Source organism: Myotis yumanensis, unplaced genomic scaffold (genome assembly GCF_028538775.1).
Source record: "Myotis yumanensis isolate MYYU_CA2020_CCGP unplaced genomic scaffold, mMyoYum1.0.hap1 SCAF_2, whole genome shotgun sequence".
Taxonomy (NCBI): Eukaryota; Metazoa; Chordata; class Mammalia; order Chiroptera; family Vespertilionidae; genus Myotis; species Myotis yumanensis.
Window position 1 is genome coordinate 70,182,326 of NW_027223753.1, and position 14,340 is coordinate 70,196,665.

The window sequence follows — 14,340 nt, forward strand, 5'->3', positions numbered from 1 at the left end:
GAACTATTACCATTCCTATATCACAACTGAGGAAAGTCAGGCTTAGATTAATTAAATCATTTGCCCCAGGTTACTGCTTGGATTCAAACCAGGATAGGTAAAGCCTTTACTCATAACCTCTTCATTCCTTGCCCAGTGTGTCGCCTCAAGCTTCACGTAGCGACTGAGCACCTGAGATGTGGCTCACGTGCCTAGAAACTGTACTGCTGATTTTCGTTTACATTTAAATAGCCACACTATATTGGATAGCATAGTTCTGCATTATAAGGGCTAAATGGGACCTTGTGATCACAAATACCTTTAATTACAGGAGACTGACAATGAATATGAAGGGAGCCAATTTACCATTAGATTTTTGTAGAGTAAGTCCTACCTGGGTTGAGTCCCAACTCTAGTCGTTATTTAGGTCCCTACTTAACCTCTCTAAGTCTCAGTTCCTCCTTTGCAAATGCATCTGTTACATGAGGTTAACACCCACATCATCACAGGGTTATTGTGAGAATTAAATGAGATAAAGTATCAGAGGGCTTACTGTAATACCAAGAGCTAAATGAAGTGCTAGTGATAGCAACAACTCTGACTTTTGGCCTTTTTAATTTAGAAGTGATGTGAGTTTTAATTCCCAAAAAGGCTATAATTTGTTATTAGTAACTACTACCTTATAAATGTACTTTTGAGCTAAAAACTTTTTATTGTGAAATGAAGTCACATTTACAAAATTGCAAATATTGTACAAGAACTCTTATGTACCCTTAAACTAGATTCTCCAGTTCCCAACATTTTGCTATATTTGCTTTATTAGTCTATCTATACATCGGATGCTTTTTTGAATTATTTGGCCCTTTATCCCTTAATACTTAAGTGTATTATGTTTCCTAAGAAAGATAACCTCTTATATAACAATAGTTCAATTATTAAGTTCAAGAAATGTAACGCTAATACAACACTTCAATCTATAAGCCCAAGTCCAGCTTTGCGTGTTATCCCAATAATGTCCTTTAGAGCAGCGGTCACCAACCTTTTAGACCTCATGGACCACCAGTGGACCACGGACCACGGGTTGGCGACCGCTTCTTTAGGGCAATGGCCCCTTCCCTTCCCAAGAGGATCCAGGTCAGGATCGCCTGTGTCTTCTGAGTCTCCTTCGATCTGAAATGGCACCCGAGCCTCTCTTTGTCTTTCATGACTCACATTTTTTAAGAGCACAGGCCAGTTATTTTGTAGAATGTCACTCAATCTGTTCTTCTGCAGCGTCTCCTCCTGATTAGGTTCAATGCTACACAAGTGATTAGGTTCAATGCTACACAAGTGATGCTGTGTTTGTTCTCTGTTACCACACCTGGAGGTGCACAATGCCCATCTGCACCATGTTGATGTGATTTTGATCCCTTGGTGAAGGCGCTGCTGGTATCTCCACTACATTTAGTTACCGTTTTTTCCCTTGTTACTAATAAGTCCTTTCATTTGCTATTAATGAGACTTGCAAATATATTGTCCCCCACACTCCCTCCACCTCCACTGACTTAGCTTGTATTGATGACTCTTGCATAAACAACTTTTACTATGATGGTTGCAAAATGATGGTTTTCTAATTCCATCATTCCTGCTACATTTATTGATGAGCATCCCACTATAAAGAGGATCTTCCCCCTTTTACTCATCTATTTATCTACTTATTAACTGCATTGATTATGGATTTTTCCTTTATTTAATGGGTACCACTGGATTTTTTTTTTAAAGTACTCTTCAAATACAAGTGACAAAAAACTACAGATCTGGATTAATTAATTAGGAAAAATGTATCCATATAATGCCAGAGAAACACTATTAACTGAGACCTCTTACTATTCTGAATGCTTGTGGGCGAGAGAGGTATAAAAAGCCGACGGCTCTGTACTTGAGGACATTAGCATGTAGCTCTACCAATAGACAATGTGAGCTATCACTGTGAAGTGCAGTGTTGCTCATCATCAGACATGATATCATACTCCAAAAATCCATCCAAACAACCCATCAATTTCTCCACAACTAGCAAACTTGAATGTTCTGGCAAACTCAAAAGGACATGATTTACAAATAGTAGGTAATATTTGGATCTTTCCACAAGAGCTGGGTTCCAGCTTTTTTATAAAATACAAATGTTTTCATTTTGGAGCTCACTGTGTCACTTTCTCAACAAACAGAACCTCGTATCAGAAACGAGGCCCGTGTTATATATACAAATAGAATGGGTTTGCGCGTCGTTAGTTTGTGGTCAGAGACCACACACCCAGTGGCTATTTACAATATTTACATTGCTCGTGATGCCACGAGGGGAGTCTCAGAGCTGAGACCAAAGCTCAGGCCACACAGAGTATGCCCATGGGTCCCGCTCTAACGTGCAAACTGGACTTGACTCTCCATCCACAGAGAAGGCATGTGAGTGGTGTTTGTTTTCTGTGAAAGCTTATCTATGTCATCCAAATATCACTAAGAGCATACTCCAAATTTAACACACTGACTATTTCTGGTATTACTTCAATGAAAACGCCTTGCAACGTTTTAGGGTCGTGACATCCTTGTGCTAAGCATCTCTGTGGGGAGGCTTCAAACACTTACCAAAAAAAGTCTGGAGACGCCAACGGCAAGCCGCTCTGTCTTCAGATGCCAGACAAGGGGCTGTGGGGAGTTGAGCAGGAACACGACGGGCTTGTGGTGAATGTGCACTGAGGAGATGGGGTTCAGGTGCAGGGTGACCTAGGAAGCATGAGAAAGAGGACTCTTAGCACTGACTTTCCACTACAGTCACTTAGGACAGCATCTGCAGTACTTTCCCAAAGCTCAGCATTAAGAGAAGCAAGCTGCAAGTTAGTTCAGATTCCTGTCCCTGGGTAAGACACATTAGATTGGAGCAGATGATTTTGCCAATATTTGACTATTTTTCACTACAAAAATGACTATATCATATGATTCAACCCGCACTAATCTCAACTAAAACATGATTCAGCTCCCAGTAATAGCGGAGCACAAATAAACAGAACACATTGTTTCCAAAGTTGGCAAAGGCAGAAGAAGTTACCTTCCCTCAGGACTGCCTTATCCTGCGAGTCACATGACTAAGCTGACCCCTGGAGCCCAGAGGTGGGTCATCCCTGCGGACGGCCAGAGAAACGACTTTCTTCTCTTCCAGGTAAGCTCCAACCTCTCTAGAGCTGAGTTCTGCCAAAGAAAAGTGTCGAAAGCTAAGGGAGAGGGGCTGCCAAGCGGCGCTGCCAGTGCTTTCATCATCCCAGCTATTAGCTTGAAGGGGTTTTCCAAAGAAATGCAGCACAGAGAACACACAGAATAAAAACTGATTGTATAGAGCCCCAGTTAAAGAAAAGAAAAACAAAACAGGGAAGAAAACCATGAGCCTGGATCGGAGCACTATGGCCACTCTGACAGCAGATCTAGGATGTTGTAGGCTACCAGTCGGCATTAGCAGCATCAGAAAGCACCTGTGAGGAGAGTAGGACCCAGTGGTTCAACGACATCCTCCTGGAGCACAAGGTCAAGCAACGTGAACATAGGAAAGCAAAGGGCACCACGACGTGATAAGGAAAAGACAAAAAGGACTTCAGCTGGAAAGACACAGACTCAGTGATGCACTGGGAATGACCACATCCCAGTCAGAATCCTGGTGAGGATTCAATGGTGTAGATCAGTGGTCGGCAAACTGCGGCCCCTTGAGTGTGGCTCTTCCACAAAATACCACGTGCGGGCGCGCACGGACAGTGCGATCGAAACTTCGTGGCCGCACTCAAGGGGCCAAAGAGCCTCATGTGGCTCGCGAGCCGCAGTTTGCCGACCACTGGTCTAGATCTATGCTTGGGGTCTATACAATCATCAGGGACAGAGCACTGAAAGCTGGGCCACTTTACATCTCCCAGCGGCTGCTGGCCCCTGTGATCCGAGGTTTCTTTACCTTTTATCGTGGGGGTGGCCTTCCAGTGTCACTCACCACAGCACATGCTCAGGTCACTGGTAACAAGGCGCTAAACTTTACTTAACTTTCAATACCAATACTTAGCACATGGCGGCCACTCAGAAAATGACAACTGAATATTTAATTTTCAATGACACAAAAGTATTTTATTCTATGAATAATATGCACTATAGTATATAATACCATCTCATTCACTAACTGTTGAGTGTGTGTGTCCTAATCTCTGAAACAGACTATAACCACTCTGTAGGCAAAAGACATCTTATATTTAATACTGTGCTTAATACATAGATCATTTTTAAGTGATTTATTTATCACAGAAAATTTATAAGTGTATGTTACCTAAAAGGTAAAAAAAAAAAAAAAGGTTAAATATATTAATAGGTATAAATAGCTAATTTACAGAAAAGTAAAAGAAAAAATTTTTTTAAATGAGCAATACTCAAACTATTTCTGCAAGACAGCTAGGATCATTAGGATCATTTTTATATTTGGCATGAGGAAAAGTACTGAAAGTACTAAAAGCAGACTACTAATGAACAGTACATCAAGTATAGCCACAGCAAAATAAAATTTTCCTTGGTTGTTCCGACTCTACTTCACAGCGTTTTGGAGATGCCATTTGCATCTAGTAATAAACAGATTGATCACCACTGTAAACAACAGAGGCTGCGGGAACAGAGTGGGGCATTAACTGTAGCATCAAATAAACAGAGATGCACACTACAAAAAGCACACAGTAGGGAGAGTGAAGAAAGGAGAGATAAAACCATTACTTGTCCAAGAGTACCTGAGAAAAGAAACACTCTGCCACTAATAGTACATCAGTAAAAAGTTTTCAGACTCATTCCTTCTAAAACTGTTCACGGAGCATCATCATGGCACAAAGAATAACAATGTATACCCACAGAGGGGACATCAACTCTTCTCCTGATGAATTTCTTTGCAGCCCTCAGGCATACATTTCTTCTTGGACTACATATTTAAAATAGTAATAAATATATAACTCAAATGAAAAAGATTTTTTTTAAAAATTTAGGAAACGAAAAGAAAAATAGGTATGAGACAGATATTGGTGCTTCAGTCCAAAGTTTTCCAGATGGTCAAAAGTGTGAAGGCCTGGCTCACACAATCAAGGAAAGATTTCTAGGAGCCCCAGTTCTGGGAGCTTTCCTGGAAACGGCTCCCTCCTCAATATGTGGCAATGTCTGGCCAAGATGAATCCTCGCCTCTGGCACATGGGGCTTAGGCAAAGCCCCAAAAACCATTTGGCAAAGAAGAATTCACACTATGATTGGGAAATTAAAAGAAAAATATTCCATACTTTTTTAGAAAAGATCATTTGGCAGGAACAGAAAGTCCCCCTAGCACCCACTCATCTAATCCCTCAGCAACCTTCCTCTTCTAGCCTTCCTCCACTTGAATAAATCTTGCTGAAGGGAAGATAAAGGACAACCAAAAACAACCAACAAAAGAATGAAGGTATAGAAGCTCCTGAAATATCTCTTAAAGAATTCCTGCCTACGGTATCTAATTTCTATCAGGCAGGAAAAAAAAAAAAAGATAAAAGAAAAAGAACTTTCTCTTAAGAACCAATTATATAGCTCAGGATAGATTACAGTTACAAAGATAAGAATATACTGCTGCCCAGCTAGTGTGCCTCAGTGGTTGAGGGTCAACCCATGACCAAGAGGCCAATGGTTTGATTCCCGGTCAGACCCCCCATCCCACCCCCCCACCCCCACCCCCGACTCCAAGTAGTGGGTGTGCAGGAGGCAGCTGATCAATGTTTGATGTTTCCATCTCTCTCTCGCTCTTTCTTCCTTTCTCTATAAAATAAATAAAAACATTTAAAAAATAATATACTGCTGAAGATTTTCATGGGTAGATTACTGTCAGGTGATCATTGTCTAAAGACCAGAGCTAAAGCAGCGTACAGCACAGGACTAGCCAACGGAGAAATGATCCAATAATTTTCAGCTTGAAAATCCACACAGTAATTTAAAGAGTTGACACTCAATCCCATGTCAAATCTGCAAAACAATAAAGGCTATCAGTTATCCATGGGCTTCATAAGGAATAGAGAACTGAACTTAGGGGCCCTGTGACTCTGAAGGCTCTTGGGGCACAGTGGGCTGCATCCGAAATGAGGGAACAATGATTAGTCTCTAAATTAGTAGCTTTTCTGTTAATCTTTGGGAGTCACAGAGCATTAGACTTGAAAACGTAATGTAAAATACGAATCCGCTCCACAAACGCTCTCACACACATACAAAATCCAGATGCCCACCAAATTCTGTAGACAATGTCAAGAAAATAATCCATTACAGGACCCATGAACTCCATATTAAACACCCATTGTAGAAGAGCAGAAAAATCTAATGGCAGAAACGGAAACAAAACAAAAAGACTTCATCTAATTAAACCAGAAATTACACCGCTGGTCTGAAAATGCCATCCTCTCAGAAAAACAACTTAATAGATGACAACTCAGAACTAAAAAACTTTCACACGCAGTGACCTCTTTTTTACCATACTTTGACCACACAGTTGCCAAAAAAGCCTAATCCAGAAGCTCCTGCTCTAATTATGTTTGTCTCAAACAGGGCTAAATTTCAATCTTCCTAACGGCGTGAGAAAATGCAAGCAAATATGATCTGTCACATTCCACATGTAGACACTGCCCCTCAGACAATTCTGATCCTTCCTCAAAACGAAAGAAAGCTAATTGGTCTAATCTGTCCTACCACATCTATTTATATCAGGTCTTCTGAGGTTATCTGTGCACTTCAACAAACTACTAAATATAATTAAAGTATTATTCCTATTTTATAAACAAATTTAAAGTAAAACTTTTCCGAGTACTTTTCTGGGGAATCTGAACACAGTTTTGACCAAAGTCATGGCCAAACCTCAGGAGCAGAAAGCCTCTGAGATAACCTTCCTTTTACCCATCAGGAAGCGTGTTCTTCCTTGCCCACGTTTTCACCAGAATACAACAAGGATGATTTTTCCCTGGACCGTGTTAGGGTGAAGACGCCTTGTTTCTCCAAAGATTATCTTTGTTAAGCTAAACCTATATATTGTCTCAAACTCTATAAATCATGTTATGAAAATGAACTGTGTACTACCTTACAGGAAAGAGGAAAAAAACAACAACACCTACTCTCTTTATGGAAAGATGCCATATAAAAATGGTTTTGAATTTCCCAAGATTCATAGTAGAGATGCAAGACATTCTCCTATAGTGATTTCAGAAACGTCTTATTAGACCTCCTGCTCCTGGGATTTGTTACAACAAACAAAAGCAAATTGAGTGAAACAACCGATAAGAGAACCTAACAGTTGTCCAATTTTGCGAATGCGTCAGGGAGGCTCTGTTTCCACATTTCTGATTGTTCTAACGGCCCCTATGGACTTGTGAAACAATGAAGTCATCCATAACCCTACCAGAGAGACTCCTGTTCTCTAAAACCAGACCAAACAATGCTCTGAAAGGGATGATCCAATCATCAGTTTACACAGAGATAGATAAGAACTCGGGCAGCGGGTCTATAACCAAGACCCATAAAATCACACCCTGGTCTGTACGTAGCAGCCATCTATTCCCTCTTCAGAGATAAAAAGATATCCTCATAGCAACAGTGTTGGTAATAATTGAAATCTGGGTCCTGCAGCTCCCATAATTTACACAGACAGACAGTGAGACACAAATCTATTCCAGGACACAAGAGTACCATGGCTAAATTCGAATTTCACTTACATTTGGACAATATGACTTTTAGGAATGCAAATCTGACCCCAGATGCATCAGAAATGTGCAACCAATTGATGGGAATGGGGAACAGTAGTTAGTTGCTGCTGGAGTGTTTTAAAATGTATTCCAGTCTGAGGAACCCTCAAAGCTGACAATGTGTCATTGCTTGTCTTTCACCATTTGCGAATTTATATCAAAAGTTTCCTTAAAATTGTCTTGGAGGGATGGATTTGGAGCTTTTAAAAATTTCCTTATTCCTTTACATTTCTCTGAATTCCTAGAGGCATGTCAATCAGTTGGGCTGAATTCAAGGAATTCTAACCCCCTTAGTGTCTCTATCCCCACCGGGAGAGACAACTTACCATTCTCCCTGGTCCCAACAGTACTTGGGTCAAAGATTTCATCCTATCACTGATACCAAAATGATTTCACCTTGCTATCCCAAATGGCATAAAAAAGACTTCACACTGCTCACTGCTGTGGCAAGTGACATCAAGCTCCTTCCTAAATGGTTTTGTCTTGAAACTCTTTAACATGGTAAGAGGAACACAGCCCATCAATTCCAAAACGAATTCCGCCTCCTCCCAATAAGGATGGGATTCAGGATTGCCTGGGAACCTCTGAATATAATCTAATATGATCACAACACGGGTGGGGGGGCGGGGGGGAGAGGGGAGGGGACCTAAGTTTGAAATGTGATGCAAAAATAAGTCTGCCCTCTCTGCCTATATTTTGAACTAGAGGACAGATGCACAAAATTTGTGCAAGGGGCTCGGCCCCGCAGCCCCGCCCACTTGGCATTCTGGAAGGTCATTCTGCCGTCCAGTCTAATTAGCATATTAGCTCTTTCTTTTATAGGATGCCCTGGAAAAATACTCAGGACTAAATTTGGGTTGGGGATTGAGGCACAAGAACTCATATAAACCGAAGAATATTTCTGAAACAGCAGGTCATGATCCCCTAAAGGGATTCTGGGAGAGTTGTAAGGGGATTCCAGAGACCCTGGACCTTCCTTCCCAGAGCAGCCCACAGCTCGGTCACTATGGGGAAGGGAGGCAGGGAAGGGAGGCACTGGGCATGATATGCTCTGGGGTAGGAACCTGCTGCTGGAGCCCTCAGCAGGCTGTTGCTGACTCACAGGCACCCTCCCACTGCCCTTCATACTGTATGTTACTAACACACCATGACCTTCCAGGATCCTTGTCTGCAGCACCCTCCCACCAGCTCAAGATGCAATTTCCAGTAAATCTTCCCCCATCCTGCAGGCAGAGCTGGAGCTCAGGGCTGCTCCCACAGACCACACTCATGTGTCCACTTCCACATGGCACTGTAACAATCTGTTTAGATGTCTGTCATTTACTTCCCACCCCTTACACTGTGAAATTCTCAGGGCATTCTTCAAGGGCAGAAACTGAGTCACACTCATTTCTGCATCCTTAAGCCTAGCACAGGGCTGGACAGCTAGTAAGCAGTCAACAAGTTTTCTGGAAGATTCTATAAAAGTTGTTCATGAAATGTGGTTCAAGTAATTATTACTGAGTTATACTGCCAAGTCTTTCTGGCCAAAAAGGAGTGGGGAAGGGTGCATCTAGTAAGTAGCACATTAACTTCATATCAAGTTTGACTTGAACTTTAAAACAGTCAAGAAAAGCAGATTCCAACTCATGCTACCAAAATGAATGCCAGAGGCTGCCTAGAATGCATGTTGGAGAGGAATCGGGGCCACATCCAGGCTCTGTGGGAATCAACACCCGGACATTCTTGACTGTAGAGCAGTACCTATGCCATGTATGGGAATCACACTAGGCTAAAAAAGAAAACAGATTTTTAAAATATTTAATAGTTATGCAAACACAAATATGTAAAATGGGAAAAAAAAACAACCAAACCTTTGGAAAATGGTTTCCTTTCCAGGGATAGACAACAAAGATAAAAAATTTTGACCAAATGTTATACTAGCCTTTAGAGTAGTGATTTTCAACTAGTATATCCCAAGAATTTTTAAAATACACAATACCTATTTAGTCAGGGTCACTGACCTCTTTTCCCTTAGATTTTCAAATAAAAAAATGACAACAAGCAACACAACAATAGTCATCTGGTGTGAATGATTCAAAATTATACCAATTTTTTTTTGTCAGATCAACAAAAAATACATTTTTGGCGTGCCACATAATTTTAGTAATTAGTTTATGTGTGCTATGTGATAAAAAAAATGGTTGAAAATAATTGTTTTAGAGGCATAGAATTTTAAATGCTTTTCATTCAGGCAATAAAGTGTGTTAGAACAGTTAGAAATTAAAATTCTAGACAAACTGAAGGGACTCAATATTTGCACATTGATTAATGTGAAAAAAGTTTTATTTTTTTATATCCCTTGTCTCACTTAATAGATTCATTCCAAACACTTCATATTGTTTTCTAACTCTAATATATAACCAACACTCCATATGACTATGTACTATGTAAATTTATTTCCTCTCAACTTCTACTTTTTATAATGAGCTTAAATTTGTTTTTTTCTACTTAAACAGTATTTTGACATGCATATGTCTATAATAACAGGACCTCAGAATGGTCTGTGTGTCTGTACTATGGTGAACAACAGAACTGTATAACAAAGAGAATCACTGCGGTGACCAGTGGAAGCTGATTTCAAAAGGAGGCATAGCAAGAACCTGATTCCTACATGATCTGAATACCGGATTAATCATCTGCATCTGCCAATTGTAGTCACAGAGCTCTATAAAGATTGCTGCTCAAGCACCATCTTAGAGTTGGTGAATTTGAAAAGGCAAAAAGCTCCACCAAAGTACACTGGAATTCAGGTAGTAATTTAAGATACTTCAAGCATCAAAGACTGGCATTTGAATTCCCCTGAGCTAGTGTATTCACCTGAAGCTGATAAGGAATTCCAAATGGGTATAGAGTGTCAGCTTTCTAGCACAAAAGAGAAATCTGGAGAGGAGTAATTACTAAGATACGGATGTTCAAAAAGTCTACACTTGAGTCACTGTAGTCAGTAAGAATAGTGGTGGCAGCAGGAGTGACAGCCACCATTATTTTCTTCCAATAAAAGACAATAGGCAGGCCCAGGGTGCTTCTGTTGGGTTAAGACTTACTGCTCTCAGCAGAAAAAGGTGGTTTGAATAATTACCTATTTATTCCCAATTTAAAGGTGAAGAAATTGGTGCCTAAAGATAAGTAGTTTTTCCAAAGTCATACTGCTAGAAAGTGGCAGTGCTAGGAGAATGAATGTCTCTCATCACCTGTTCTCTTTTTTTTTTTTTTCTCCCTACCTTCCTAACCCACCCTTAATTTTGGGTATTGGCCTTAAGGCACAGGAGAAGACAGGGAGCTACTCTACAGAAGTAAGAGGCAGGAACTATTTTGCTTCTGGAAAAGAAAAGATAAGGAAGAAAAGACGGGGACTGAGTTGTGAGCAAGATGGCTGGGAGCTAGCACAAGTAAGAGGCTGTGAAACTCCACAGGGATGGACCAACAAGTATTTGGGGAACACTGCTGTCTACAGTGTCAGCTACAACTGCTTGGATTGCTTTGATGCAAGTCGTCCTCTATCTCCTCTACCAAAGCTTTAATAACGCTCGCTGTCCCCATGAACGAATGCTCAATGGAACTCAAAATGGTGCTGGTTATGTTTCAAATCCAAGTGAGTCAAGTGTACCTCAGACACATCCCATGAGGAATTATAAACCCGGGAAAGTGGAGATGGCCCCGGGAACTCTAAGGCTCTGACAATCTGCAGAAATAGGCCTTCCTCTGGATTTCTAGAGGCCACGGAATTAACAGAGGTGCAAGCCAATTAACCCTGAGCTCCAGGGGGCCCTGGTTGAATATGTGGATGAGACCAAATTACTCTCTAAGGAAATGGAATTCTGGTCAGGGCAGGAAAAGCTTGGGAATTCTATGAAGTCTGCTTTCCTTTGAAAGCTCTAACAAAAACAACTCCTGAAGTTCTCAATATCTACCTCTCCCTTCCCCCCTCCCCGCCCCCCACCTGCCCAAGGCTATGCTGGTCTCATCCATCCAGGTTATGATGTTAAGTAGAAATGTTTCTAGAGAAGCTTTCATTTCGGTGTTACATGGCCTATCTTGACAGAGGGAGAAACAACTCAGAAATCAAAGCCACGTGGAGAACATGTGATCATTCTGTGTTTTGGGAGCACTTTTCCTGAAAAAGTATTGTTTTCTTTGATCAAATGTTCCACTATCTTTTAGAGGCATGGAATTTTAAATGCCGTTCATTTAGGCAGTGAGCTGTGTCGGAACAGCCTCACACACAATGGAGCAAACGCACTTTGTAGTGTTTATATTAGAGTTCAGTACTTTGCCCCTTTTCCTTCTCAGAATCCGTTTTCCTTGAGCCCAGAAATGAGTTTTCAGGATAAGAACTACGATCACAGAAAGCAGAGGGAAAGTTGCCAAAATACTTACACAGAATGTGGCATGCTGCAGTTGTTAAGCGCCTAAGATGGGACAATATCTCCTTAAAGCCAGTACTGAAGGGTTTATGAGGCAGCATTAAACGCCAGCCCTAGCCAGTTTGGCTCAGTGTATAGAGCATCAACCTGCAGACGGAAAGGTCCTAGGTTCGATTCCAGTCAAGGGCATGTACCTTGGTTGCAGGCTGGATTCCCGGCCCTGGTTGGGGCAGCGTGTGGGACGTAACCAGTCTATGTGTCTATCTCTCCCCCTCCCTTCCACTCTCTAAAAAATCAATGGAAGAATATCCTCAGGTGAGGATTAACAACAACAACAAAAAAGTAGTTCAATACATTTGTTCTAACTGGAAAGGGACAAAGCTACAATAAGGAATACGATACCGGGTAACAAATTGAGTATAGTAACTCAATATCCTTAAAACCCTTTAAGCAGTTATTAATAACCTGGAGGGAAAAAGAAAATAAAAAGTAACAGAAAGAAAGAAGCAAAAGAATTCTAGGAAGTCTAAACAAGGTTCCTTATTTAGATCCAGAAATCCTGTTGACGTTATTTATAGGTAAATCAGAATTGAGTGCCATAGCAGGGACTAGAAATGCATTTTACCTCAGAATGTAACAAGTGCAAATTCTAACAAAAATTATTTGATACTCAAGTTGTATAACTAATACTATACCAGTCATTCATTTCCCAGTAATGAAGAGACTGTAATCCTGTCAAAACCGTACACGTAGTCCTCAAAATTTAAACCCTGATAAATCAATATTATTGAGAATTCATAAATGTATACAGCAATAGGGAAAAAAGGGGGAAAAGTAATTCCTTTCCAAGTTGAATAATTAAAATTGCTTCCCCTGCCGAAACCGGTTTGGCTCAGTGGATAGAGCGTCAGCTTGCGGACTGAAGGGTCCCAGGTTCGATTCCAGTCAGGGGCATGTGCCTGGGTTTCGGGCACATCCCCAGTAGGAGATGTGCAGGAGGCGGCTGATTGATGTTTCTCTCTCATCGATGTTTCTAACTCTCTATCTCTCTCCCTTCCTCTCTGTAAAAAATCAATAAAATATATTTTTTTTAAAAATTGCTTCCCCTATGTGACACAGGGAAATATGAGGTTCTTCCTTAATATTTGGAAATGCTAATTGTGTCTTAACTTTATATACACAGTCTCATTTTTTATGCTTAACATGTGAAAATATAAGCACCTACTCTCTGAATTTTGCTCTGTCTGTTCAACATGGAAGGCATGCGTGCAGCTGGAACATCGGTATTTAGAAAGAGTTTGAAAGTGTTATAAAGGCAAATAGAGAAGGAGCAAGCTATTTTTCATAACGTATCTCTAAAGAACTTGCTCATTCTGAAATCAGAATCTAGAAGGTACCTAAAAGTACCAACATCAAACAACAAAGCTGGTTTATAATTCCGTCACGTCCCAAATGCCTATGAAGTCAGCAGCTGTTAGTCTTCTACTTCTCATTTTCAGCAAAACTACTCTAGTCTACCATTCTGTCTCTGACTCATCCTTTGAAAATACCACTAATAAGCAGTAAGTAGAACCAAAATGGGAAAAGTAGAATGGGGTGAGGGGGGAGGCATTACAAAACATTCAGGCTTAGATTATAAAGTTAAACATTTCAAAATTACCAGTATCGTGTAGGAAAAAAATTAAGATTCTCTGCCATTCATGATGTTCTGGTAGAAATAAGAAATTTGACTCATGACCAATCTCTCTATAAAAATGTGATTTGAAATAAGCAAAATGTGGCATATCCATTTAATAGAATATAAAAAGACGTAAGTACTGATACATATCACAACATGGATGAGCCTTGAAAACATGATGTGAAGTGAAAGAAGCCAGATACAAAAGGCCACATATTGTGTGATTACATGATAAGTCCAGAGCAGGCAAATCCACAAAGCAGAGTGGTACACAGTGCCAGGGCCTGGAGCTAAGGGGGATGGAAGTGACTGCTAATTGGTACGGAGTTGCTTTGTGGGATGATGACAATGTTCTGCAATGAGATAGTGGTGATGGCTGCACTACACTGTAAATGTACAAATGCCACAGAACTGTACACTTTAAAATGGATAAAACGGCAAATTTTACCTTCTGTGTTTTTTAACACACCCCAAAAAGATGTGACTTGAACTTCCATGT

At 40.6% G+C, this 14,340-nt stretch overlaps 1 protein-coding gene across 1 annotated transcript in view; it reads right to left on the reverse strand.

Annotated features, from left to right (window-relative positions):
• TGFBR3 (transforming growth factor beta receptor 3) overlaps window positions 1-14,340 on the reverse strand; it is a 202,100-nt gene that overhangs the window by 71,545 nt on the left and 116,215 nt on the right. The window contains exon 4 of the mRNA XM_070405583.1: window positions 2,599-2,736. Coding sequence (XP_070261684.1) covers window positions 2,599-2,736 — 138 coding nt within the window. The remainder of the gene's footprint in view (window positions 1-2,598; window positions 2,737-14,340) is intronic.